This window comes from Pelodiscus sinensis, chromosome 10 (genome assembly GCF_049634645.1).
Source record: "Pelodiscus sinensis isolate JC-2024 chromosome 10, ASM4963464v1, whole genome shotgun sequence".
Classification (NCBI taxonomy): Eukaryota; Metazoa; Chordata; order Testudines; family Trionychidae; genus Pelodiscus; species Pelodiscus sinensis.
This window is the reverse complement of record NC_134720.1, coordinates 20,927,331-20,954,324: the sequence shown is the minus strand read 5'-3', so window position 1 is coordinate 20,954,324 and position 26,994 is coordinate 20,927,331. Positions and strand designations below refer to the sequence as shown.

Below are 26,994 nucleotides of genomic sequence, written 5' to 3'. Positions count from 1 at the left end.
TAAAGGTTTGGGGGATCGAGAGGAAAAGGAAGAAAATACCGTGCCCTCCCAAAGCACCTATTTTTGCTCATTGCTACGTAAAAGGACAGTTGTACTAGGGCCAGTAATTCAGGACCTGCCCCTCAAAAAAAAACCCTGTCTGTGTAAACAAAGTGATATGAGAGTAGGCAGGGCTCCAGAGAACATAACATACCAGGGTACAAATTGCAATGCACATAGGAGAGCGCGCCTAGACTAACATGTTATGTATTTTTGGGTTAAGGAAGTTAGGTTCATAAACCTCATTTTTGTTAGCTAGCAGTTCAAAGAAGATAAACTTATTTTGGAGCATCAGGAGTTCAGAAGCTAACTGCCCCATCTGGCACTGAAAAGGAAACAATCTAAAACTTATGCCAGGTCTACACTATACCTGGAAGGTCAGGTTAAGATACACACCTCTAGCTACCTAAAATAGATAGCTAAGTTGTCTTAACAGTGCCAAGCTTGGCTTAAGGTATCACACAGGGAGGCCGATGGGAGCAACTGCCTGGAGGACCAGTGCTGATGAGACCCGCCTTCAGCACTCAATTTAGCAGGTCTTAATTAGATCCGCTAAATAAAACACCACAAGTTCAATCTTTGGCGTAGCAAGTGAAAACGTGGCCTTCAGGGCTCTGATGAACTTCCTACAGTTCACAGGAGGCCAGAAGTTAAGTTTCACAACAGAGATTACAGGAAAAAAATATAAACTCCAACAGGAGCCCAGGAAAGCAGCTGGAGGAAGTGGTTCTTCACTCCCCACAAATCCTGCTAAAGGGCTTGGAACATAAAAGAGACGTAGGGAGCTTTTCCTCTCCAGTTACCCCATTTTGCTAACTCAAGACTTTGAGAGCCACATAAGGAGGTCTGCAGCAACAGAACTCACCTCCACAAGATGGTGGATAGGCACTGTAGTTAGCAGGAGTCTTTGTGGCCAGCAGACCAAAGTGGCATTTTCCCTCAAACCTTCTAAGGTCTGCTGGATTGATCACACCCTAGGGTGTGCAGGAACTGAAGTCTTCAGTAGACTTTAGGACCATTTTAAAAGAAAGTAAGGATAAAAAAATGTTAAGGTCAAATTCTAGTCGCAGGCAAATATCAGTAGTTTGAGTAAATATTACCTTTTAAAGACATTAGAAACTCAGGGAAAAGTTAAGATTGAACTTCTAAAGTCCCTAAACTACCTTAACTCACTCACAGCAGTGTTCTCAGAAAAGCCTGGAACACAGGCTAATAGTAACCACCAACGCTACAATGCTTAATAATCACTGAAGCACCTTAAAAGACTAAGGGTATGTCTACACTACAAAGTTAGTTCGAACTAACGGACGTTAGTTCGAACTAACTTTCATAGGCGCTACACTAGCGCTCCGTTAGTTCGAATTAAATTCGAACTAACGGAGCGCTTAGTTCGAACTAGGAAAACCTCATTTTACGAGGATTAAGCCTAGTTCGAACTAGCTAGTTCGAATTAAGGGGTGTGTAGCCCCTTAATTCAAACTAGTGGGAGGCTAGCCCTCCCCCGCTTTCCCTGGTGGCCACTCTGGCCAACACCAGGGAAACTCTTCTGCCCCCCTCCCGGCCCCGGACTCCTTAAAGGGGCACGGGCTGGCTACGGTGCCCGTGCCAGGTGCAAGCCTGCCAGCACCCAGCCAGCAGACCCTGCACCTGGCACACATCGAACCACCCACCCGATGCCCCCCAGTGCTCCCGGGAGCTTGCCCGGGAACGCAAGAGGCAGGCACCCGCCTGGGCTAGTGCGGACATCGTGGACCTCGTCCACGATCTCCGCACTAGGCACAGGAAAGTGGCCGTCTAGGGCAGGAGAGCTGCCAGCTGCCCACCCAGGAGCAGGTGTGCAAGAGAATCAAGGGGGTCCAGTGAGACCCCCGACCCTGAGCCCTGAGCTTACAATGGCCGTCCTGGATCAGACCAAAGGTCCATCTAGCCCAGTAGCCTGTCTGCTGACAGCGGCCAACCCTAGGGACCCTGGAGGGGATGGACCGAAGACAGTGACCAAGCCATTTGTCTCGTGCCATCCCTCTCCAGTCTTCCACAAACCTTGGGCAGGGACACCACTCCTACCCCCTGGCTAATACCACTCCATGGACCCAACCTCCATGACTTGATCTCACTTCCCTTTAAACTCTGTTCTAGTTCTAGCCTTCACAGCCTCCTGCAGCAAGGAGTTCCACAGGTTGACTCTTTGCTTTGTGAAGAACAACTTTCTGTTACTAGTTTGAAGCCTGCTACCCATTCCTTTCCTTTGGTGTCCTCTAGTCCTCCTTTATGGGAACTAATGAAGAACTTTTCAGTATGCACCCTCTCCACCCCACTCATGCTTTTAGAGACCTCTATCCTGTCCCCCCTCCGTCTCCTCTTTTCTAAGCTGAAAAGTCCCAGTCTCTTTAGCCTCTCTTCATATGGGACCTGTTCCCAACCCCTGATCATTTTAGTTGCCCTCCCCTCTCCCACCTCCTTTTCCCAGTCTCCCCCAGTTTTGTTCAATAAAGAGAGATTCCATTTTGGAAGACACGTTATCTTTATTTTGTACATCAAGAAGAGGGGCTAGGGAAGGGTAAGTGGAAGGAGATGAGGGAGGAATGGGGTACGAGCCCCCGATGGGGAGGACTGGGCTGGCTCTGCGGGCTTCTGGGGGTAGAAGCTCTCCTGCAGCCCCCCAATTGTCCCCTCTCCCCAGATGGCAGCTTGCGGCAAGTGCAGCCGGTCTGATGGCCGAGTGGTGTGATGTGCCCAGTGTGGGTAGTCCAGGCACTCCAAGCCAGGACTGCTTTGCAAGCGGGGCACCCCTGAGAACTGTCTGTCCAGGGTGGGGGTCGGGACCCTTTAAGCACAGCCCTCGGCTAGCCTGAGAAAGCATCTCCACGCTCTAAGTTCTTCTCTGATGCCCTGCCGGCACTGCTTCCAGCCATCCTTAAGCCCGGTTCAGGGTCCACTTAATGTGGACATGTTAGTTCGAATTAGCAAAACGCTAATTCAAACTAGTTTTTTAGTCTGGATCTGTTAGTTCGAATTAACTAATTTGAACTAAGTTAGTTCGAATTAACATTGTAGTGTAGACATACCTTAACAGATTTATTTGGACATTCGCTTTTGTAGGTAAAAACACTGTCAGATGCATGGAATCCACAAGATTATGCCCAAGTAAATCAGTTAGTCTTTAAGGGCATGTCTATACTAGGACACTGCAAAATAACTAAATTAGAAATAAAAACTCCAGAAATAACTAAATTAGAAATAACTCCAGAAATAACTATTTCAAAATAAAATTATTTCCCAAGGAAAGCAGGAGTACAGATTTCAAAATAACCAGCCCGATATTTGGAAATAACAGGCTTGTTAGTGTGGACAATATGCTTATATTTTGAAATAAGAAGGGGTTATTTTGAAATAACTCCCTAGTGTAGATCATGGTTAAAGTGACACAGGACTCCTACTTGTTTTAGCAGATGCAGACTAACTACCTCTTTATAATCATTGTCAGAGTGTCATTTTATGGTCTTCTTTAGTCACACAATACATATACAATTTTATCAATTCACAACTGGAAAAACAGTAAATGGGAATTAAAAAATTATTCCTGCTTTTCATTAAAAAAGCTTGATCTTTCAAAGTGCTAAGGGAACTTGGCTCCTCATAGGGTATACTCTGCTCTAAAATTCTGTAGTCACCAATTCTCCAAGTGACATTAACTATTATGCCCTATGCATAAACCTCGTATGTGAGCAGAAGTCAGTAATGGCTTGCTACCAGATTCTTTATACATAAAATATTCTACAACTAGTGTCCTGCAGTTAGTTTTTTTTTATAATATAGAATATTGAAGAGCAAATGGTAGGCTGGCATCTCCACAGAGACAGAGAAAGTATTTTAGGAACTTGAAGTGCAACTCTGATTTTTCAAAACTTGCGTTTTTAATGTTTAGGAGGGGTTTTTTGTTTAAAAAAAGTAATATACATGCAAGCCACTGGTATGTGCTTACAACCTTAACTTATTTTTAATGAATATTTGATTGGCTATAAAGTAGGAATGTTAGCTATCGGGTACTTGAATAGTTGTGTAACTGCATGAAATCTTTGAGGTTACATGACTATTTGATAGTTTCTGGGGGCTGGACTGGCAGCCAGTGTGTTCTGGCCCCATTCCTGGGGAGCCCCCTGCTACCCTGTGCTGCTGCAGGGTGAATCCAATCCATGATGGTAGCCAGTTTAAAAAATGGTTCCCCACGCAGACATGGCCCACAGCTGACAGAGGCTGCTTTGCAGCAGCCTCTCTTGCTCCCGCCCCATGCTGCTGCAAGGGGAAGGTAGCACCGTGGAGGCGGTGCTGGGAGGAATGGGTTTTTAAGCCAGCTCCCCCCAGCACCAGCTCCTGCTTCCCCCTGCTGCCTCTGACACGGAGGCAGCAAAAGAGGTGGGGGGAATGCAAGTAGTCAACATGATTAACAGATAAACTTAGGCTTATCGGTTAATCGTATAGTCTCATTGACATCCCTACTACAAGTACAAGAGGACCTAAATCAAAAGCAGAAGGGAACATTGTACTGAATCCAAATTCTTTAAGGAACCAATGAACAAACATAACATTGATAAATGCAAAGTAATTCATATGTGAGGATATAATCTGAAGGTTTCATATTTTAACTCAGTTCTAAATTCAGCCTGAGCTGAAGTATCACTGCAGACAACACAATGAAGATCTCTGCTCAATATGAAACAGGGGTTAAAAAGCTGATGCATACATTATAAATATATAAAAAGATAAATTAAAATAAAATATTACACCATTATGTAAAATGGAATGGTGTGCCCTCAGAGAAAATTATTTCTGGTTCTCTACTTTTAAATCAGGACATAGTAGAAGGAGGGGATTCGGAGATGAGAATGATTATGGGCATGAAAAAAAATCCCATAAGAAAAGATGTTTCCATTTTAAGTTTGTTTACCTTAGAAAGGAGACAATTAAAAAAAAAGACATGCCTACACAAATAGTGGTATAACAAATGTAAATCAGGAACTCTGACACTGTTTCATAATACAAGATCACATGGCCATCCAATTAAAGTGAAAGAAGGCAGATCCAAAACCGATAAAAGGAAATATCCCTCCATACAACTAGCTTGTAGAATTCCAAGCCTCAGTGGTTTGTGACAGCAGTATTCAAAAAGATTAGCCACTAGATAATAGATTAATAATTGTAATACTAAATATTAAAAGTTTTGGAAGAACCCTCATCTTTTAGTGTTTAAGACCACCTCTAGCCATTGTTAGCATCATGGGCCATTGATATGATCGAGAATGCCTATTCCTATCTTGCTATGAAAGCTTTATTTTTTCACTGAGTTCTGTATTTTAAAACATGTAAAATCTTCACTATCTTTTATATCATATCCAACTTATACTTTGAGCAATTAATATCCGAAGGTGGCTTCTGCTACAAACAGAAAATATCCCAAATACTTCCACAATAAGATTTGTTTCCCAGTCACTCTCTCTTTTCTTGGCTATTTCAGCTGTATGCTTTTAACAAAACCTTGCTTTTACTATTGCAGTGAAGCAACAATGCTGTATAACCCACACACACACACACACACACACACACACACACACAGACACACACAGACACACACAGACACACGATTGAAAACTGTAATTTAAATGTCTGGCAAAGTCCAGGAATAACTAAAAAGGAGTGAATTTAAAGATATCAGTCAGTAAACAGGGCCTAAAAAATCCCTTTGTACTGCAAACCTACAAAGACCAAATGATCTACACATTGTAAGAGTCCTCCTTTAAAGCTTTTTGTTAGTCTAAAACTACACCCTCATGGAATATATACTTTATCTTAAAAAGAAGTTAGCTACATTTGATCTTATTCTAATTTAAAATCCAGACATAAAAAAATAAAGTACAGTTACCTGGACTAGAAATCCGGTCACGATATTTAGGAATATCTCTGCTCAAAGTCTGAAGCATAACCCACATGGTGAATGTAAAGAGTGCTGCTAGGAAGCCATAGAATACCAGATAAAACAGCAAGATTAGACCTGTAAAATTAAAGAACTCAAATTAACAGAGTATTTATTTTCAACTGAACATAATTTTAATTTTTTACTTTGATACCCAGGATTGTAGTTCAGTAGGACTTTGGATTGGTCTTGAGTCCGCCACTCAGCCAGAGTCACCAAATTAGATCTTCCTGAACCTTGTGTTTCAGCATTAAAATGTATATAAATAAATACACACACACACATACACATGCGCCAACCCCACCCCAAATACGTAAGTTCAGTTTTTAAAAGGCCATTCCATTTAATAATAATAATTAAAACTTCAACAGGAGGATTCTCCTTCCCTAGATTCTGGAGATAATTTTTGCTCTGCCAGCTTGTCTTTGAGAGTTAAGCAACTGATTATATCCCACTGGTTACAGAAACTTATGTGCAATGCTCTATGTGAATAATCACCAGCCACTGGGAAACCCTAGTGAAAGCAGATAACATTTTATCCATATTTAAAAATCGATCTGTTCTTCTGACACAAGAATTTGGCATGTGTCAGGCAGGCAAAGTGAGACACTGAGAAACACAGGAACTGAAATCTATGGGAGATGCAGGTTCTGAACATCTGTTTATGGGATAATTTATTCAGTCACTTGACTTTGAAAATTTTGATTTTAATCCCTCCATCTATAATGTTGTGGCCCAATGACTAGTGCATGGGATTGTGGTTTAGGAGAGCTGGGTTCTATTCCTGGATGTGTTACTGACCTTAGAGTCATTAGTTTATACCTCAGTTTCCACATCTATAAAATAGTGATGATTGTGCTCTCCTTTGTAAAATATTATATGATCTACTAAGGAAAAGCACAGTATGAGAGCTAAGCATTGCTATTTACTTCTTGCTTCTGGATGCGGTAAAAATAATTTAAAAATATATTAAAAAAAGATAGTTGTTAGCAACTGGTGGGTATCACAGTGGCACACACCTGAACAAGCACACAGGACCTCTATATTGGCACACAAGACAAAACTCACTCCACTTGCAGATGGAAAAATCTTAGAGGGAACACTGTTTGCGATGTGGAGAAATTGGCTCTAGAACACACATAATATACAATTGGTACATCTTGCAATCATTTCTCAAGCTATCCAGGACACTGGGTTTAGACTAGGCATATTATAGCTCTCCTTTAGCAATTTTATTAACAAATTAGGGTTTTCCCCCCCAAAGCACTAAGAAAATTTAGTTTTTCATTTAACTAAACAGAATGAAGAGACTCAACCTGAATACAAGAGATCTACTTTTTGGACACTACTGTACAAATAAATGAAGGTCACAAACATCACCCTATATCAGAAACCTACTGACTGCTATTCTTAGCTACAGGCCTCTATCTTCCATCCAAGACACATCATATCAGGGATGTAAGCACCTTATTGACTATAGTATGGACTACTCACTTCCTCCCTGCCCCCACTGCCTCTGAGAGGAGCAATGGGGGCAGGAGCCAGTGTGAGGGGGAGCTGGCTTAAAAGCCAGTTCCTCCCAGCACCATCTCGGAGGGGGCAGGGGCAGGGTAGCAAGAGGCTAGTGGGGGGACCAAGCACAAGCTGGGAATCAGCTGATTCCCAGCTTGTGCCCGGTCCCAAACACCACGCCTCTGCTTTTTAAATTTTTAAACTTATTAAGAGCTTGATGGCTTAATATTTCCCACCCTTATCAACTAATCGAGTAGTTGATGGAAATTCAATTAGCCGATTACATGGAATTTAAGATCTCTATATCATATGATCCAATGTCTACAGCCATGCCCTAAGATCCAACTATATCTGCTCCAATCCTTCAGAGAAGCAGTCACCTTCAAGATCTTTATCAAGTATCCTTAAAAAGTAAAGTACTCACCTGGGGAAATGAAGAAACAAATTGAAAGAGCCAGATGAGGTCCCAAAAGAAAAACAACAGAATACCACTGGTTATCACCGGTAGTCCCCCAGGTCCCTGCTAAAAACCTACAACCTATTCTGAAAAACAATCCTTCACTCCCAACCTGAAACAAATACTCACCAGTAGCCACACAATACACCACAGAAACACCCAGGAACCAATCCCTGCAACAAACCTTGTTGCCAACTCTGTCCACATATCTATACAAGCAACACTATCATAGGACCTAACCACATAAGCCACACAATCAGGGGCTCATTCACCTGCACATCCACTAACATGATTGATACAAAGGCAATTTCCCCTTTCTTGATATTCATCTCTCTTGACCAGTTGATGTGAATGAGCCATCCCAACTTGATTAGCCTCATTAACACTCCAGTTAATCTGATGAAGTGGGTTTTACCCAAGAAAGTTTATGCCCAATACATCTGTTCGTCTAAGGTGCCATAGGACTCCTCATTGTTTTTTCAGATACAGACTAATACGGTGGCTACTCTGAGATATATAACAAAGGGATATTCTTTAGAAAACAGAACACTAATAGTATCTAACATCCCAGAAAAAAATTAACTATATTTTAGCAATCTATGAATTAATTGGGATAATATACATTACAATGAGTATTTCAATTATTCCAAAACCAAGTGTTATAAAACTAAGAAATTTACAATTAACATTAAAACTGAAAGAAATCCAGACATACTAATGTACTGGAAATGCACAATAAGGACATCTTAATTCTGCCTTGTCACAGATACCGTTTCTTGTAAGCTGTGTGCTTGTGCCACCACTCAAGAAATTCAAATGCTGCCCAACTGATTAGCAGAATGCCTACAGCTAGTTTCTTTGTTTCTCCTGGCAGTGCACATTCATACATGCCCCGATGCACATTAAAAAAATATATTCCTCACCTGGATGGAAAAAATATGTAAATAGATGGAAAACATTAGAGGGAATGAAAAGGAAATAACCATTTTGAAAGGAGATAGTTCATTTCTTCAGCCTCTGCTGAACAAGAAGCTTTTAGTTAAAACAGGGTAAAATGAACATTAATTTTAAACTCGTAAGTATTCATATGTCACTTACCCACAAGATATCAGTAAATATTAACTGTATGGATACTGAAGAGTTTTATTGTGTTATTGAAATCTGGTGCTGTATACTACATTTCTAAGTCTACGTCTAGACTGCAGGCTTCTTTCGGAAGAAGCTTTTCCAGAAGAGTTCTTCCAAAAAAAGCTTCTTCCGAAAGAGTGTCCACACTGCCAAAGCGCACTGAATAAGCGATTTGCTTTTTCGAAAGATAGCATGCACACTAAATGTCCACTAACTCACATTGAAGCTGTGATTATGATGGATAGAGTGGCCACCACGGCACTTGTGCTTTTTGCTCTTTTCAAAATAACTCCCTCTTCCCCGTTCACACACGCCTTTTTCTGAAAGAACTCTTTAAAAAAAATTTTTTTTTTTTTAAAAAAGCTTCTTCCTCATAGAAAGAGGTTTACTAATGTCAGAAAAACCTCTCTGTTTTTTCAGGGGTGTGGTTTTTGTTTTTTGGTTTTTTTTTTGAAAGAACGGGATTGCAATGTGGATGCAAGTGACTTTTTTTGGAAAAACAGAAGTGTTGGTACTGCTGCTAGACAATAACAAGCTCCCGTGGTTGTGCAAATTCTCTGGTTCGGCACCAATCAGGTCCCGAGGGTGCCAGGCTGGAGAAGTTCAACCTGTAGTAATTCAAATTCTCGAACACAAGGCAGTCAAGTAGGAACACATTCTAGAGCAGTGTTTCTGAAAGCACTTCAAGAAACACATTAACTGGCCATCCCGGTTTGTTTCATTTACTAGTGCCACGGCCCCAGAGCCCTGTGGCTCCCATTGGCTCAGTTTCATCCTTTTGTAGCCAAGGGGAAGCGCAGGAAGTGATATGGGCCCGGCTGCTTCAACTAAAACACAAACGCTTACTGTGTAAATTATTACATAGAGCAACAATGTCTGTCAGAAGATTGGTAACTGAAAAAAAAAATCACACTCTGTTGTGGTATTCTAACGGATTAATCTGATCAACAAGATGCAGGATTGCTTTCTTGTTGGAGCCAATGGGAGCCGTGAGGCTCCGTGGCTGCAGCGCCAGTAAATAAACCGGAGCGGCCAGTTAATGTGTTTCTCAAAGTGATTCCATGGAGTACTTTCAGAAACACTGCTCTAGAGCTAAGCCTGGAATGCCCACTTTGGGTGTTTTCTGCAAGCTTTGTGTACTATTAAATAGGGATGTAGGCTCTTACTACATTTAAAAGGCAGAGGAGCAGCAGGAGACCAAGCACAAGCTGGGAATCAGTTGTCCTGGCTCATGCCCAGTTCCCTGCTTTTTAAATGCTTTTAAAGCAGAAGTGCAGGGCCTGGGACTATTAAATATTGTTAATACAGGTTTCTGACAATGAACTACAGAAGGTTAGACTGTTTCTCTTGGTGACAGACACAGTTTCTCAGAAAAGCTTCTCCCATCCTCTCTAGAATGTCCCAAACTCAACTGAAAATTAAAGTTAGTAAGAAGCGATATTATAGTGTAGCATATCAAGCCAAGGATAAGTTTGCCTCTGATTCAAGCCAATTATTAAATACATATATCTATAACATTTTTATAACAGCATTCAAACAAATTAACATCAAAATATTTGTGATGCCTTCCAACTTGCCACATAAATATAACCTATGAAGAGTGTTTAAAGGAACAGTCAGTGTAGAAAAGAAGGGATGAAACTTGACACACTTGCTAGATATTTATAACATTATGTTAAGTAACACTGCGAGGCTATGTCTACACTCGCGGCTTCTTGCGCAAGTATGGCTGTTCCTGCGCAAGAATCTGCAGAGTGTCCACACTGCCTGCCCGCTCTTGTGCAAGGAAATTTACAGTACGGCGTGGTAAGAGGGCTTCTTGGGCAAGAGCGCAGTGTGGACACTTGGCTAAAATGGCCACCAGAGCTTTCTTGTGCAAGAGAGCGTCCACACTGCCATGGGAGCTCTTGTGCAAAAGCACAGCTCGCACATGGCAGTGTGGACGTTTTCTTGTGCAAGATTTCTTACACAAGAACCCTTGCGCAAGATGTTCTTGCGCAAGAAGCCGTGAGCGTAGACATATCCCTAGGGTATAGCTGGCTTGAATCCTCATCTTGGGCTAGTCTTCTACGGAGTTAACCAATTAAACATTTTTAAAAAAAAATAACACTAGGCTTAATTAGGAAATAGACCAAAAGGCTTTGATAGTTTTGTTTTGTTTTTAATTTTGACAGCTGGCATTCTTTATAATACTATTTCAGAAGAAACCTGAACACTTCACCGCAAAGTTTTTTTACTATACTGGCAACAGTGATTAATGTCTTACAAAAATGAAAGTGACATAAAGGAGCCTTTGCATTGAAAGCTTGGAAAAAATTAAGTGCCTGCAAGATAAAAAAACGGATTAATTATGCAATTAGTTATTTGAATTGCCTATTTTATAACTGGGCTGCTTCTCTGAAAACCTGGTAAGGAGAATAATATACTATCAAGTAACTGTCTGATTACACAATTCTCATAGGTCTTAACAGTGACCAGAAATGGCACTATACAGCAGTAGTATTAATGTAAACCTTTACTGAACACTGAGGCAGAAGGCTTTCACCTTGGAAGTGCGGTATCAAGTCAATTTGAAGGTAAAGGGTGTGTTTACCCATGTAAGTGATCGCTATCAAAAATGGCTTAGCCTGAGCTGTGAGCTTTTAAAGAAACCCTGTCCATTCTAGAACTTTGTAACTAAACCTTTTCCAGTAATCCATTTACAAAAGCAGATTATTTTGTATGCAAAGAATAAAGTTTGATAGATTTTTTTAGTACATTAAACTTAAGCGTATGTTACCCACAGAAAGAGTAATTATTCACTCTTAATTCTAAATTAAGTCAACAAGACTTCCACCAACATGCATCTCATATAACAGATAATCTGAGGTCTAAGATAAAGCACTATGATACACACAATGATCCAAGATACCATGGAGAATATGGGGCAAAAGGAGAACATATGCTGACTTCACACCAAAAGTGTTTCCCAGAAAGCCCCCATGTTTTACATTCTTACATGGCAGCTAAAGTATCCAATTTGGAATTCCATCTCTTTCACTGGAGGGAAGAGCCACACATCTCCTTAACTTGTCTTCTGTGGTTTGTTTAGCTTCTCTGTTTTGAATGCCCCCTTTGTCTTTCCTTATTATGTGTTGCCTGTACAGTTGTCCACAGAAGCAAATACACATGATAGTTAATAAATTTAAAATTTCCCTTTTCCTGATACGAACGTAGTAAATCTTGGAAAAATGCCATATTTTACTCTGATTTCAGTGTTTTGTTACTTTAGCAAAAGTAACAATAACCTCCAAAACATTTGGATATAAAAGATGAGTAAGTGATCCTATACAAATATTTTCCAACACAATGGCTGGTTTTACTGAACCATTTTGCTCATACTTCAAGCTTCAAACAAAGTTCTAAGGTAGCAAAAGGTTTAAGTCTCAAGGTTAAAGTGTCTGCTGGAAATATTCATACAAATAAGTGGAATTCAATAATAGGATCAAACATTTCTTCTCCTTAAAATAACTGGGGCCAGATTCTTTGCTGCATCGAGTTTATGTTATCATAGGAGCTGCTTTAACATCCATCAACTGGCAAAAGTTGCCAAGGCACTTCCCATTTGTTGAGCAATATCATAGCACCCTCCTCACCCAATCATACATCAACATACATCTTGCACTGGAGCTATGAAAAGAATATTGAAGACTGCTACATCTCTATGCCTACAGGGACCTAGCCTCTCATTTTCTGGATGGGTAGAAGGGGAAAGGGATTCGAGGCAGATTCCACCCACTTTATCACAAGAGAATCTGGCCACTAGATCAGGAATTGCAAGTTTGGGGATTTCTTACTATACCTATACAAAAATTTTTCCTATGGGATGTCAGAGTGACATCATGTCACTCTGGTGTCCCGCAGCACCTCCCTGCCCTTTCCCCAAGGCTAGTTGCCATGCTGTCCTCCCCTGTGCTTAGCAGCTAGGAGGAGAGCACAGGGTGTGCAAGCAGCTTCCCCATCCCTAGTGACTGGGAGGAGGGGTGAGTGAAGCCTCGGAGTGACTCCCTCCCTACCCCAGCAGCAGAGCAGGGCCTGACATGGCCTCGGCCAGGAGGTGTTAAGGTTAGGCCATGACAGGGTGGGGGAGAGAGAAAAGGCCCAGGCTGGCATGGCCGGGTAGGAGGAGGGAGGGGGGAATGGAGCTGGCACAGCCAGGGAGGGAAGGGAGAGGGGGCCTGGGCTGGCACAGCACTGGGGGAGAGAAAGGACCCAAGCTGGCATAGCCGTGGGGGGGGGGGGGGGGGGGGAGAGACACTGGCACAGTGGAAGGAAGAGAAGGGGCCACAGTCCAGCCCTCCCTGGTGGCAGGGGAGAACGTGTGGAACCTGGTCAGGTGCTGGAGCAGCCCCCCTGGAGAGAGCTGGGTGGCATTGCACAGGCAGCTAGTGGGGGGGGGGGCGAGAGGCTGGGGCTGGCTGCGGGCACTGCAACTGCCAGCTTTTCCTGGTGGCCGAGAGGGTGTGGGGGTAAGGAAGGGAGAAGCTGGGCCTGCCTACCCCAAAAAAGGAGGGGTTAGCAAGCATAACGAACAGGGAGCACTGCCCCTAGTATTTTTAAATAGAGCAAATACTTACTTCCCCTCTCTGATTATTCACATCTCCAGACCAAATCCTATGATTAAACCACTTCCACCCTGACTTAGCTTCAGTTACAAAAAAACAACTTTTTCCTTATATACGCTCCTGCTTCTGTAACTTCCACTCCAACTCATCTGCTGAAGTGGGTTTTAACCAAGAAAGCCTATGTCCTATTAAGTCTCTAAGGGTATGTCAACACTACCACCCTAGTTCGAACGAGGGTGGTTAATGTAGGCAACCGGAGTTGCAAATGAAGCCTGGGATTTGAATTTCCCGGGCTTCATTTGCATATTGCCGGGCGCCACCATTTTTAAATGTCCACTAGTTCGGACTCCGTGCCCGCGGCTACACGCGGCACGAACTAGGTAGTTCGGATTAGGCTTCCTATTCCGAACTACCGGTACACCTCGTTCCAAACTAGTGGACATTTAAAAATGGCGACGCCCGGCAATATGCAAATGAAGCCCGGGAAATTCAAATCCCGGGCTTCATTTGCAACTCCGGTTGCCTACATTAACCACCCTAGTTTGAACTAGGGTGGTAGTGTAGACATACCCTAAAGTGCCACAGGACTCCTCGTTGTTTTTTCAGATACAAACTAAAATGACTACCTTTCTAAGACTTAAAAGTTATGCAATAGATTAAAAGCTATGAAGACACTTTTTGTATTAGAATCACGCGAAATTGTCAGTTTTGCCCTGCACTACTACTGATGTGAATTTAAAAATGTGTAACTGGTTTATAATTTAGCCACTTAGTTGTATCTCCAAAAATTCCTCAAACTTGATGTCAAATTGTCACTTCAAAATAATCATAGCTGGCTACTATACCATCATCCCATCTGGTGTTCAGTATATAATAGCATACGTGCCTAACATTTAAAATAATAAATTCAGTTCCTTATATGTACTACTAGGGGGATGTCATCTAGAACATGTTACACAATATATTGAAGAGAAGGATGTTTCCATGACAAGCTATGGAAGCTAGAAGAAGATCTGGACATGCAAATTTCAAATTCAATTCAAATGCACCTTTTGAACTTTCAGAACAGTGTTAAGCAACAGATAGTTTCCTGCTAAAATACATACAGATAGAAGGGACTCTGATGTTTGTTAACTTCTCTGTCCCACAAACCATCACGGCTCCATGATATGGGTCAATTGTCCATGCGGGGAAAGCCTCAACTCTGCTCTATCTTGACCATAAGAAAAACGCAGAAACAAAACTTTCTGTAAAGAAGTGGCACAACTACAGTATGAAGTTCTGATCACACAGAGCGTTAACAGTAAATTGTCAAATTTCCTGATTTCTTTGGGAATGCAAGTTGGCATGAAAATCAGCAGGTCTCCTATAGAAGTCGGGGAAGAGGGGGACGGGAGAAGAGAGAATAAAACATTGTTTTGTATTCTTTTGACTACAGCTATAAAGTAGGGAATGTGAAAGATTAACCAGTAAGCAAACCAGTGGGGGACTGGAGCAGCTTTTCACCTGCCAAGGCATGGGGCTGCTCCAGCTTTGTGGGGCCCACCATGTCACAGGCAGGGGATGCCACTCCATCTCAGCCATGGTGGGGCCACTCTAGCACGGACAGGATATAGCAGCCCTCCCCCCTTTAAACGGTTAACCAATTAATCACATTTAACCAATTAAATGGTATCTTAGATCCATACTCTAAAGTATGCAACAACCAATTCTGAATTCAAACAAGCAAAGCAGATCTACAATATTTCCCTTCATGATGTCATAGTCCTAAAATCCTCCCTAAGAGAATTTTTTGTTCATTTAGCTTTGTACAAAGAAGCTAAGTCATACTTATTTTAAAAATCTCAAACTTTAATCACCAAAGCGTGTTTTAAATCTGATGAAGAGCTCAGTCAGTTCATATTAAACATATAGCAGCGATTCAACACAGCTGTCATCACAAGAAAATTCATATGTACTCTACAATACCACAGTATATTTTAATTGAATTTTCAATAAACCTATACCGAAAAACCTTAGTTTCTGAAATATCAAATGGATATTTGCATTACCCTGATCACAATGATTTTAACTTAACCGCTTTTCCTTCGCTCAGTGATTATCTACCTTTGCAACTGTTGTTCTTCTAGAGGTGTTGCTCATGTCCATTCCAATAGAGAGAAGTGAGTGTCCCATGTACTTAATAAGGAGATCTCTCATTAAGAGACCCATGGCAGGAGGTAAGAGTTGTGTCTCAGTCACTGTAGCTAAGCAGACTTAGCACTCCAACACAGAAGCTTCTGGAATTGCATGTGGTAGTCTGAGGGTCTGCTCCAGTTGGTTCTCAGGTACAGAAAGCAGGCTCAAGTCCCTCACTCTGAAGCACTTTGCTGCAGGTTACTGCTGTTGTTAACCCACTAACAGGGAACATTAATTATAGCAAGGGGAAACTGGAAAGGGAAAATATCTTCCGTTTTAATTGCATGCTTTGAATGTTTTGATTTTGCCCACATTATTCTAGTTGTGTGGACTCAACTGTTAAAATTTTATTTCTAATTCTGTTTATTTTAACTATGAGGATAACATCCGTGAGTTATAAAATAGCTATATTTGATATAAAATTTGTATTATGTTTCTTCATTGTGAGTTTTTATAAAGTTAATTGAATTCTTTTCTGTCATTCATTTTGGGACTTGAATGTGGGAGTTGACTGTGCAATCTTTGATGAAAATCCTTAGACTGAATTCTGGGTCTCCAGCTACTTTTCTATTGGAGTTGAGGTTTTTTTAAGGCACTGGAGAAGGACAATGAAGTGGTCTAGCCCACCCAAGGTTACACGTGTGCATGCCACATGCACGATTGGAGGTTTTCCCCTAGCAGTACCCATAGACTTAGGTGTGGAACGCCCTGGTAGTACCTGTATAGTGCAGTATATAGAGCTCTATTGACCCTCCACCTCTTCAATTCCTTCTTGCCATTACTCCAACAGAGGGGAGGTGGGTGGGATTTGGACTGGAGATAAGCAACACAGCTCACAATGAACTTTAGGAATCTCCTGTGTACTGGAAATATAGAAATACGCATCCTTCATATCAAGAGTGATGTACCAGTTTCTTGGATCGAGGGACAGAATGACCGTGGCTGGGGAGACCAAGCAGAACCTGAACTTTCTTATGAACACATTCAGGTTTTGAAGATCCATGATGGGCCTAAGCCTTCCCTTGGCATTAGGAATAAGGAAATATCAGGAATAGATTTCTCCCGTCTCTGAACCCCTGAGGAACTTCCTTTATCACCCTTAATGCCAGGTGTCAGTGTACTTTCTGATTAAGAAGCTGCTCATGAGAGGGGCCTTTGATTAAGGACGGGGAAAGTGGGAAGAGAACTGGATGGAATATCCTACCCCTACCATGCTCAAAACCCTAAATTCCATAGTGATACAGGCCCAAACACAGCAGAAATAGGATAAGCAATTTCCAAAAAAGAGGAGGTGCTGTGTATAGAGAGACGGATAATTTGTGCTCTGACCTCAGATGCACCTTCAAAAGTTTAGTTGAGGGCCTCAGGGAAGTTTGGACTGACCCTGGCCATAGTACTGTGAAGATCATCTGCGGTCGTTATTTCTGTCTGACCCGTGGGAATGGTCTTGCCGAGGGGGACCCAGGAAGAAAAGTGAGGGAGGATGCAGCCTAAACTGCTTGTACTGAGGTGCTGGCATGTGAATGCTGAACAACTTGAGGTTCACTCAGAAGTCTTTTAGACTGCATCCAGGTGTCCGTTTTGTCAGAGAATGGACCAACACAGTCAAATGGGAAGTCCTGGATTGTGTTCTGGAGCAAGCCCAGACATGGAGCCATGTGTTGTGCTGAATCATGATGGCTGTGGCCATAATTCTAGTAGCCGAGACAGGCTACGAGCTGCTTGGAGGGAGAGTATAGCCACTGTTTTGCCCAGGACTACAGAAAATTCCTGTCATGAGTCTGCGGGAAGCAGATCCGGAATTTGGTTAATGCGTTTCAGGCGCTGTATGCATACCAACTCAACAGTGTCTGCTTAGCTTACGTGCAAGGTTGGAACCCCCGTCGAATATACCTTCCAGTTGAAGAGGTCCAGCTTCTTTATATCTTTAATTTTTGGAGCAGGCCCTGGTTGTCCCTGCCATTCCTTGTGATTGACTGTGTTGACCACAAGTGACCCCAGCAGGGGACAAGTAATCAAGTATTCGTACCCCTGCTGTGGAATAAAGCAGCACCTCTTGACTTCTTTAGTCACTGGAGGGAGGGAAGCAGGCTGGAGTCTGTCACAGCACCTTAGTGTGAGTATAGCATCAATGGCAATGTCAGCATACATAGACCCTCACGGGCCAGGATGTCAACCCCTGGATCCACATCTTCTACCATCTCTTCCATTGGCACATTGTGGCTGCAGGGCACCTGCCTGAGGAAGTCCTGATGTGCTTTAACATCAGGGCAGAATAGGAGGAGAAAGTGCTCACAACTGTGTCACCCAAGGAAGATGATACTCTAGGAACCTAGTCCTCCTGACCCTCTGGCTTCCTGGTGTCCTCAGAGACACTGGGCACGCAAGCTGCTGGTGGCACAGGGACTAGTGTGACTGGGATGCTCTGGCAGCACCTGCATTGGGGCAGCCTCAGGCTCCAAGTCTCTGAGACAAAAATGGTGGCTGGTGAGATGAAGCCACTGACATTGCCCACAACACTGGGTCCTGACTTTGATGCTAGGCCCAGAATTCATAATGGCCACTGTACAGGAACCTGACACTTCAAAGGCCAGATGCCTGCAGTGCCATGGAAGCTTCCCAATGGCATTTCCAGAAGTGGTAGTGGGTACTACGGGAGACCGAACTCAGCCTCCAACTCTATGTCTTCCGAATCAGGTTAAGGAGGTGCAGTGCTCGACAGTGCTAAGGAGATGGGCACTGGTGCCGCAAGGTGCTGGACTGGACACAGTGGCAGCCGAAGTCAATGTTGGAAGTGTGAGTGCCAGAAGAAAGAGCTGTACTAATGGTGGTGCCACTGGCCGTTAAGACATTGAATAGTGTCCCGCAGCAGGAGCCAGTGCCTGTCTGTACACTGTTGACTGTGCCAGAGCTGCGTGCTCCATATTCTGGATAAGCTCACAGGCAGCCTCAAAAGTGGAGGGGAAGGAGGTCCAGGTCCTTCTTCACTACTCCCTGTACCAGGAAATCCAATGAGCCCAGACTCAACAGCCTCATGATTGGAGCCAGATTTGATGGTGCCATAGATGCGCTACTAAGGGATGCACCAGAGTGCAGTGACTGGTGGCCTTCCTGGCTGAAAAGCAACCTCTGTCCAAATTGGACTTCTTGTGTGACACCAGGAACTGGGACCGGTGGTGTGCCAAGGAACTGGCCCTGGTGGGGACCGATACCAATATTCTTTATGTCCCTTTTTCCATGGTGCCAATAAGTGTGGGCATCAAGGATCTGAGTGCTAACTCCATAAGCAGGAATTTCAAGGGCTGATCTCTCACTTAGTTCTTGACCTGAAACTCCTGCAAATGCTGCACTTATTAAACTAAGAAGTTTAATTAAACTAAGTGTCCCCCACTTAAACACTTGAGGCCAGCTGTATGTGGGTTCCCTCTGGGCATAAGCATGCCACAGGAATCAAAGTGCTTAAACCCCCGCAGCATGCTCTAGGTATATGTGAACATGGATCCAAGGACATGGCTAATTGGTTAACCCTCATGGTTACAAGCACACTGCCCCTCTGTGCTAATGCCTCTGTATTACAGGCAACAGCGGAAGACAGGAGGAGCCAGTGCATGTGGGTCCCCCTGCACTGCTGCCTCCCACAAGCACTAGCTCTTGCAGAGCTGCCCCCCCTCCCAGCTCTACTGCCTCTGATACAGAGGATGTAGAAAGGGGGAGGGAAGGCAGGCAGTATAGCCTTATTGCTATGTGAAAATCCCATTCAAACAGCAAAATGTACAGGTTACATAGGCAAAACAGTAACACTGACTATACAAAAAAGCTGTCAAATCCATAAATGAGTTTGTTTTCAGCTATTGTAATGTTAGGTGTTACTTATAAAAGCATTAGATAGAAGTTTTCTGACCAAGATGCAGTTTAAGTTTACTTTATTCCTTTAAAAAATTTGGTGTGGAATCAGCATCAGTTTCATGTTTTTTGAAGTGCTTTGGATCTTGTGATAGAAGACTGGGGGTTGGGATATTGGCTATACAGCACAGATTAATTTTTAAAGTTTCTTGTCTCCCCTTCACTTTCTATTGCAGCTCCCATGAAGCGCTCCCTGTCACTCAGTGCAACACTCAACCAATGTCTTGCTGAAATCACACATGTACCATTACATACCACTGCAGCCTCCATATGGAGTAAGGTAATTCCCATTATTTTTATGCAGTTCTGTATCCTATACAAATCATACAAATTAAAACTTTACAGAAATAACACCCTAGCAATTAATGGGAGTTGCCTTTTACCTTTTAGTCAAGGTTCAGTGATATACAATAGTAGGTGTGGAATCACCACCGGTTATATGCTGGTACATTAAATTAAACTAAAAGGAAGCTGGTGAGACAGCACTTCATGGACCTGCAACAGAAGAGAAAAAAATTAAAATTCTAGTATGAAAAGTGTACAGCCTACTCAAGGAGGCAACCATTTTTTAAAAATATTTCAATAAAGCAGGGAGTATTAAAAAGATTCATTCACCAGTGGCCTCTCATCAGGCTGCCCCATGTAACGCTTTATACATCAAGTACTCATTACACTGGTATGATCTATATCAAATAGTTAGCTTTACTAACTTTTAACATTTAAGAATTTACAGGTAAATTTATTCTGTGCAAGTTTTACCACAACTGGTCAGTTTATGACAGAGGACTGTTCTAACACTAAAAATCCATTTTGACAGAAAACTCACATTTCATGAAGTAACCAAAGTACCGTGAATTAAGAAGAATTCCAACATTTCATATTTGATTCATTGAGAAACGTACACAACATTTTTTAGAAATCAGCACGTGCGCTATGCAACAGTTTGCTAAACAATGAATACATAATTTAATGGCACTCTTTCTGCAAGTACAGAGTATGCTTATCCTAGGAGTCCTAGAGAGCTAAATACCTAGAATAAAAAAGATTATATCCCCATGGCATTCAAAAGGTGAAAAGAACAAATAAAATTAATGGCAAACACACTAGACAATCAGAACCATCAACTGATGTTCCACTTATAGTTTGGATGGCAAGGGCAATAGAGCTTTCTTTAAATTCTGAAAACAATTAAAAGGAGTTACTGACAATGTTTCCATGAACCAAATTAGGGTTTTAGATCTATTCCTCTTTCAGGCACTGAAAATAACTACTGTCACATTCCAAGATTATAACCATATCTTTACCTTTTAGCTTATTTTAAGGTTTCTATGTATTCTTTTTTCCCCTTTTTATCAGGAAATGCTAATGAATCTTGATTTGTATTTATATTTTTGTATACAATTTGCCACTGTAGAGTTACTGTTTTATTAAATGAATGCACCAATCTTAAAACAGTTCCAGATGGGACAAAATGCATACAGCAACCGATCTTCTCAACACCCTCTGGTTAAGTCACATCACCATTGTGCATCATTAACTACACTGACTTACCACAGAACAAGTTATTTCAAGACAGAAGTCAAGAGACAAAGAGTACGTCTAGACTACATGCCTGTCGCCAGAGGCATGTAGATTAGGCTACCAGACATAGTAAAATGAAGCGTCGATTTAAATAATCGCCGCTTCATTTAAATTTACATGGCTGCCGCGCTGAGCCGACAAACAGCTGATCAGCTGTTTGTTGTCTCAGCGCGATAGTCTGGACGCGCGCGTGTCGACATCAAAGGTATCTGTCGACCACCCAGGTAAGCCTCCTGGGATGAGGTATACCTGGGTGGTCGACAAATACCTTTGATGTAGCCACCCGCGCATCCAGACTATCGCGCTGAGCCGACAAACAGGTGATCAGCTGTTTGTCGGCTCAGCGCGACAGCCATGTAAATTTAAATGAAGCGGCGATTATTTAAATCGACGCTTCATTTTACTATGTCTGGTAGCCTAATCTACATGCCTCTGGCGACAGAGGCATGTAGTCTAGACGTACCCATAGTTCTCATCTTAGAACTAGGAAAACCCCTGCCATAAAATATAAGAACTCTCAGAACTCCCCACCTCCAAAAAGAAATCGTACAAGGAAAAGGAGGACTTGGACACAAAGTTAGGGAAAAGTCTTCAGGAATCTTCTAAGGAAGCAGTAGAAATATAGTCTATTTATTGGAACAACTCCCAAATACACACACCAATCAATTCATACATTATTCAATAGCATCCTATCTTGTCAGCCAAAAATTATGGCAATCAAGTGTCTACAATCAATACCTTAGCCTAGACAGATTCTTTAACCTGTTCGTCAGTTGAGGCTGGCAGGAATTACCAGCATTTCCCTTACTGGATGTTCTCTGCCATGGAGGAGTCCTTTGAAAGCATTGATCTAGCATAACTAGCTCCTACATATCTTCCCTCCTTGCAGCTCCTGGTTGAGGAGACATTTCAGAGTCTGTAACTACACTAGAGAGAGTGTGTCTGCATTACTGTAAGCTGTCTACAAGAAGGGTGGGCAAGATTCCTCTCGTGGGCCACATCTGGGCCACCAAACCATCGGATCCAGCCCATGGACAGGACTCTAAGGCACATAACATCTGCTGATCTAAGCACACAGCTGCTCTGTGCACCTCTCTGCTCTGGAGGGAAGGGGGAAGATTCCTGTGATCTCCTGTCTCCAGCTCAATCCTCAGCTCCTACTGGCCGGAAACAACCAGCCCATAGGAGCTGAGACACTGGCCTGGGGGTTGAGCCTCCCCTTCCCAGAGCAGAGAGCCACATGGAGGGAGAAGTATGCATTTTCAAGCAGTCTGGGGCTGCAGCAGACAGGGAGCCCAGCCTGCTTTGGGGGTGCTGCAGGGCTGCTAGCTGGGAGACGCATAGGTAAACATCTCCTAGCCAGAGCCTGCCTCTGCCACCCCTGTCCCTCCCGCGCCTCAACTCCCTCCCCCAGGTCACCATCCAAACCCTTCATCCCCCTACCCCAGGTCACAACTCTCTCCCAGACCCTGTACTACCTCTTATATCCCTCTTCCAGGCTAGAATCCTCTCCTGCAGCCAGACTACCTCCCAGACCCTGCACCTGAATCCCTTGCCCCAGGTCACAACCCCTTCCTTCACCCAAACTCCCTCTCAGAACTCACACCATCTCCTGCACCCTAGTTCTTTACCTCATGCACCCTCCGGCACCACACTAGATCCCATAACTCCTCCCCAGGAAAATGTAGCACTTGACCACTTACCAAAATCTTGGAGGGGACCCCCCCCACAAAAAATTATTGCCCACTCCTGGTCTAGGGCTTCTCTAAGATGGCAAGAAAAAACTCTCCTGTCAACTTAGATTAATCTAACTACAAGGAGAGGCAGTAGCTGTGATAGCAGGAGAAGCTCTCCCGCTGATACATAGCTGTCCACATTGGCATTTAGGTCAGTGTAACTAAGGACACCAAGGGGATGGCTTATTTGCATCCTAAGTTATACCCACATATGTGGTAGGTGTAGAGTAGACACAGCCAGAGGGATTGAAGGGAAGCAGTCTGGAATGGTTGCACCCTGGCTCCCAGGCAGGCTACTAAACAGCAGCCTCTCCCACCTCTCTCTCAGTTACAGCTGTTTAAAAAAGTTGCAAGCTATTTCAATTTATAATCAAATACTATTTTTTTCCTTAAAGTTTATTGTCCAAAATCATACATGAATGGATGAAGATAGACTGACGACTCAAAATTTAAGGAATATTTAAGTAGCCAGCCATAACAGAGTCAATACATTAAACATGAAATATCTGAACTAAATGCCTCCATAGCTCAAAAAATGATTTGTGTGAATGCAGAGTTAAGCACTGACATCAAGGAATAATTACTTAGGAAAATTAATCTCTTTACCTATTAATTTGTTCTTTAGTAGGAGTTCAGGTAAACAACATTACATAAAAACTAATGAACTTTATATAAACTGAATTTATTCTTGAAATGGGAAAGGATCTTTATCAAGTGAGCTGGCTATGCAATAAACCAACCACAACTCCAGATTAAGGTAGGTATGCTATTAAAAAAATAAAAAAGTTTTATAGATGGTCTCTTCCTGTACCATTATATACCAAGATAGCAGTATTACAAAGAAGCCTGCTAGTAAAGTAACTTACAAACTTGAAATCATTAGATTACCAGTAAACGCTGATTTCACCCCCCCACACATACAAGCTGCCAAAAAATCCATTAATGACAGATATTTACATATAAACAGCATTTTATGTTTCCTTAAAAATTTAGACTGATTAAAAGATATTTATTTTGACTTCCAAAGTTGATAATTTGTGTCTTAATAGTTATAAAGCCAATTTTTTGACTCTATTATCATTAAATAGTCATTCAACACCCACTGTCCGACACCCAACTTTTCTGCAAAAATCAAATTCTGCCAAGCCTAATCATAAACATCTTTGTTTTTCCTTAACATATGCTGAGCATTTCTAAACTACTTACAGAAGTTAATACTATCTGTTTTATTACACAAATATGCTTCTGTGATTACTTAACTACACACCCATTCATTCAACCCACACACTTTAAGAAAACCTGCTGATGGTGCGTCTAAACAGAGAAGTCACAAGACAACAGCAGAGTGGAAATTTCCTATTCCTCCTCTTCCACTTGAGTGACAGAGTATCTAGCAAAAAACCCTAAACATCAATGGTCCTGTAACACCTTAGACACTAACCAAAAAATAGAGAGATAGTATCATGAGCTATCGTGGGCACAACCCAGTATCTAGTAGGATCTTACTTCTATCTGAATGGATAAGAGCTCACATCAGAACCAGGGCCCTCTCCTGACAGATAGGCAACCCTAGCACCACAAAGAACATATCCCATGTATGTTCTGTGTGTTACTACTCATGGAGTTTGATCTAGGCTATGGATATGTCCAGAACTGCTCAACACAATGTTGAAACTCTTGATTTTATAAGTACGGCTATTTAAATATCTTTCGGCTGTGTCAAAGTTTTAGGAGCAGGAAGAGTTATCTGAAACCAAGAAATATACACTCTCTTTGAGAATGGGAGTAATGTATTCATACTTTACATCAGGGCTGGCCAACCCTTGGCTCTCGAGCCACATGCGGCTCTTTTATCAAAGAAATGTGGCTCCTGATGGTTCTGAACTAGCACCCAGACTGCTCGTGCTGCTCACGGCCAGCAGCTCTGAGCACGCATTCCAGCGCCCAGAGGGAGAAGCGTGCGGTGGTGGCGGTGGCAGCTCCAGCTCCAACATTAGAGTGGAGCAGGGGGGAGAGTAGGGTACCTGATTTACACTGTGTTTCTTTAAAGAAAAATCAAAGGTTATTGTTTGCCAGGCTGAAGCAATTAGACGATAGTAATTTTTGTCTGAAATGTCCTGTAATGTTATTTTTATCGCTAAATTTTCTCTCTCTCTCTCTCTCAATATATAATACATGGCTCTTTGCACTCTATCCACTGCTATTTTGGCTCTTCGTCTCTAACTGGTTGGCCACCCCTACTTTACATGTATATACCACTTTACTATGAACTGTGTCAGTGATTGTAATTTAAGAATTTGCGACACTAACTTGGATTTCATCTCCTTCCTGTGCCAGCTCCCAATAGAGACAGTGGGAAAATAACCAGGAAAGGAGTGAAAACTGCACCCCAGAGGAAGGCCCCATGCACCACTGATAGGCTAGAGTTGTTCTGCCGATGAGGCGTGTGTGGGAAGCATGACATGCGCATGGGCTCCAGCACTACACGAAAAGAGAGAAGGCCCCAGGAGCGTGCAGTAACCTGCTACAGTCATACCGCCACCAGATTCCTCCCCTCCTTCGCCTCATCCCTGACGTGGAGGAGGAGCCTGCTGAGCTTCACTGCAGCATTTACGCCGAGAGTGAATCAGCTGGAGACGTAGCGAAAGATGCTTTCCTCATCCCGTAGCGGCTCGCTCACCAATCCTGGCGGCCCGCTCAAACCCACCAGCCCGCCCCGAGCGGCACACGAGAGGCGGGGCGGGTGCCGCGGAACCAGCACGCGGACTCCGAGTATCCCTCCTCCCCCGCGCGCTGTCATGTTCGGGCTATTTTTAGATCCGAACGCGGCGAAAGTAACGGCTCCCAGAGAACCGCCTCGTGCCCCCCCCCCCACCTCTCCGCGCGCGCCCAACGGCTCCTTCGACTCTTACCTACCCCCGAAATACCAGCAACCCCTGAACTCCCCCTCCTGGCCGGGCCCCCCCCCGCCAGTCCCTTACCCCAGCTCTTGGCCGTGCGCCCCAGGAACTCGCCGCTGCGCGGGTTGTACACGAACTGCCGCCACTCGGCCATGGTCTGGCTGAAGGGCTTCTTCTCCTCCTTGGACATGGCGGTGGGGCGAGGGGTCTCTGTGTCCGGGCAGCGGAGACTCCCAGCTGAACTGCGGCAGCGCCTGCTCCGAGCCGCCAAGTAACTGTCCTCCGGCGCTCGGCGGGAGGGGGAAAAAGGCCGGGTTGGTCGGAAGCAGCCGCGCTCCTCACTCCGCCTCCCGCTCCAGGGCGGGGCCCCTGAACGTCAGAGTGACCCGCAGCCAATCCCCGTCTGCGTTGTCTCAACGCTGCCCCCTGGCAGCCAGAAGGAGAAAAGCAGCTGGGAGAGCGTCGCCTACATCTCCCATGGTTCAGTGGGGCTGCTCTGACGCAACAGCGCAGGCAGACCTCAGGAGCTGCCTTGTACCGCCCCCATGCCGTGCACGCACCGCATTGATCCGGACAGAGGAAGGGGCTGTGGGACCCAGGGGCCTGGGTGGCGGGGGAAGGGAAACAGAAACTGACCTGGCATCGGTTTTAAGTCAGCATAGAAGCTGCCCTTTATCAGCAACCCTGAAAATAAGTTTCTCTGGTAGGGGATCTGTTTTGAGTCAGGAGCCAGAGACCCACAGAAAAATCAGTCTGGGACCACACGAGAAGCAAAAAAAAAAAAAAAAAAAAAAAAAAAGCAAGCATCCCTGACTTAAGAAGGAGAGAGACTCCTTGCATTCCTCTCGCACACCAGAGCCTAGGGGGAATGGGCTTAGTAAGTTTTATGTGCTCTAATGCTATGGGGGGGAAAACCCTGATCTTTGGGGGGGCAGATCCAGGCGAGACAGGAGCCACATCCAGCCCCCTGATCTTGAGGTTCTCTGCC

At 43.5% G+C, this 26,994-nt stretch overlaps 1 protein-coding gene across 2 annotated transcripts in view; it reads right to left on the bottom strand.

Annotated features, from left to right (window-relative positions):
* The window catches only part of ATP1B3 (ATPase Na+/K+ transporting subunit beta 3), a 54,806-nt gene extending 28,448 nt beyond the window's left edge, over nucleotides 1–26,358 (bottom strand). The window contains exons 1-3 of one of the 2 annotated variants that reach the window (XM_075937638.1): nucleotides 26,088–26,357; nucleotides 20,173–20,284; nucleotides 5,957–6,085 (exon numbers count right to left, since the gene is read on the bottom strand). In XM_075937638.1, coding sequence (XP_075793753.1) covers nucleotides 5,957–6,023 — 67 coding nt within the window. In that variant the 5' untranslated portion in view covers nucleotides 6,024–6,085; nucleotides 20,173–20,284; nucleotides 26,088–26,357. Of the gene's footprint in view, nucleotides 1–5,956; nucleotides 6,086–20,172; nucleotides 20,285–26,087 lie in introns of both variants that reach the window. The other variant, XM_075937637.1, reaches the window with a different exon arrangement.
* Nucleotides 26,359–26,994: the final 636 nt, after the last annotated feature.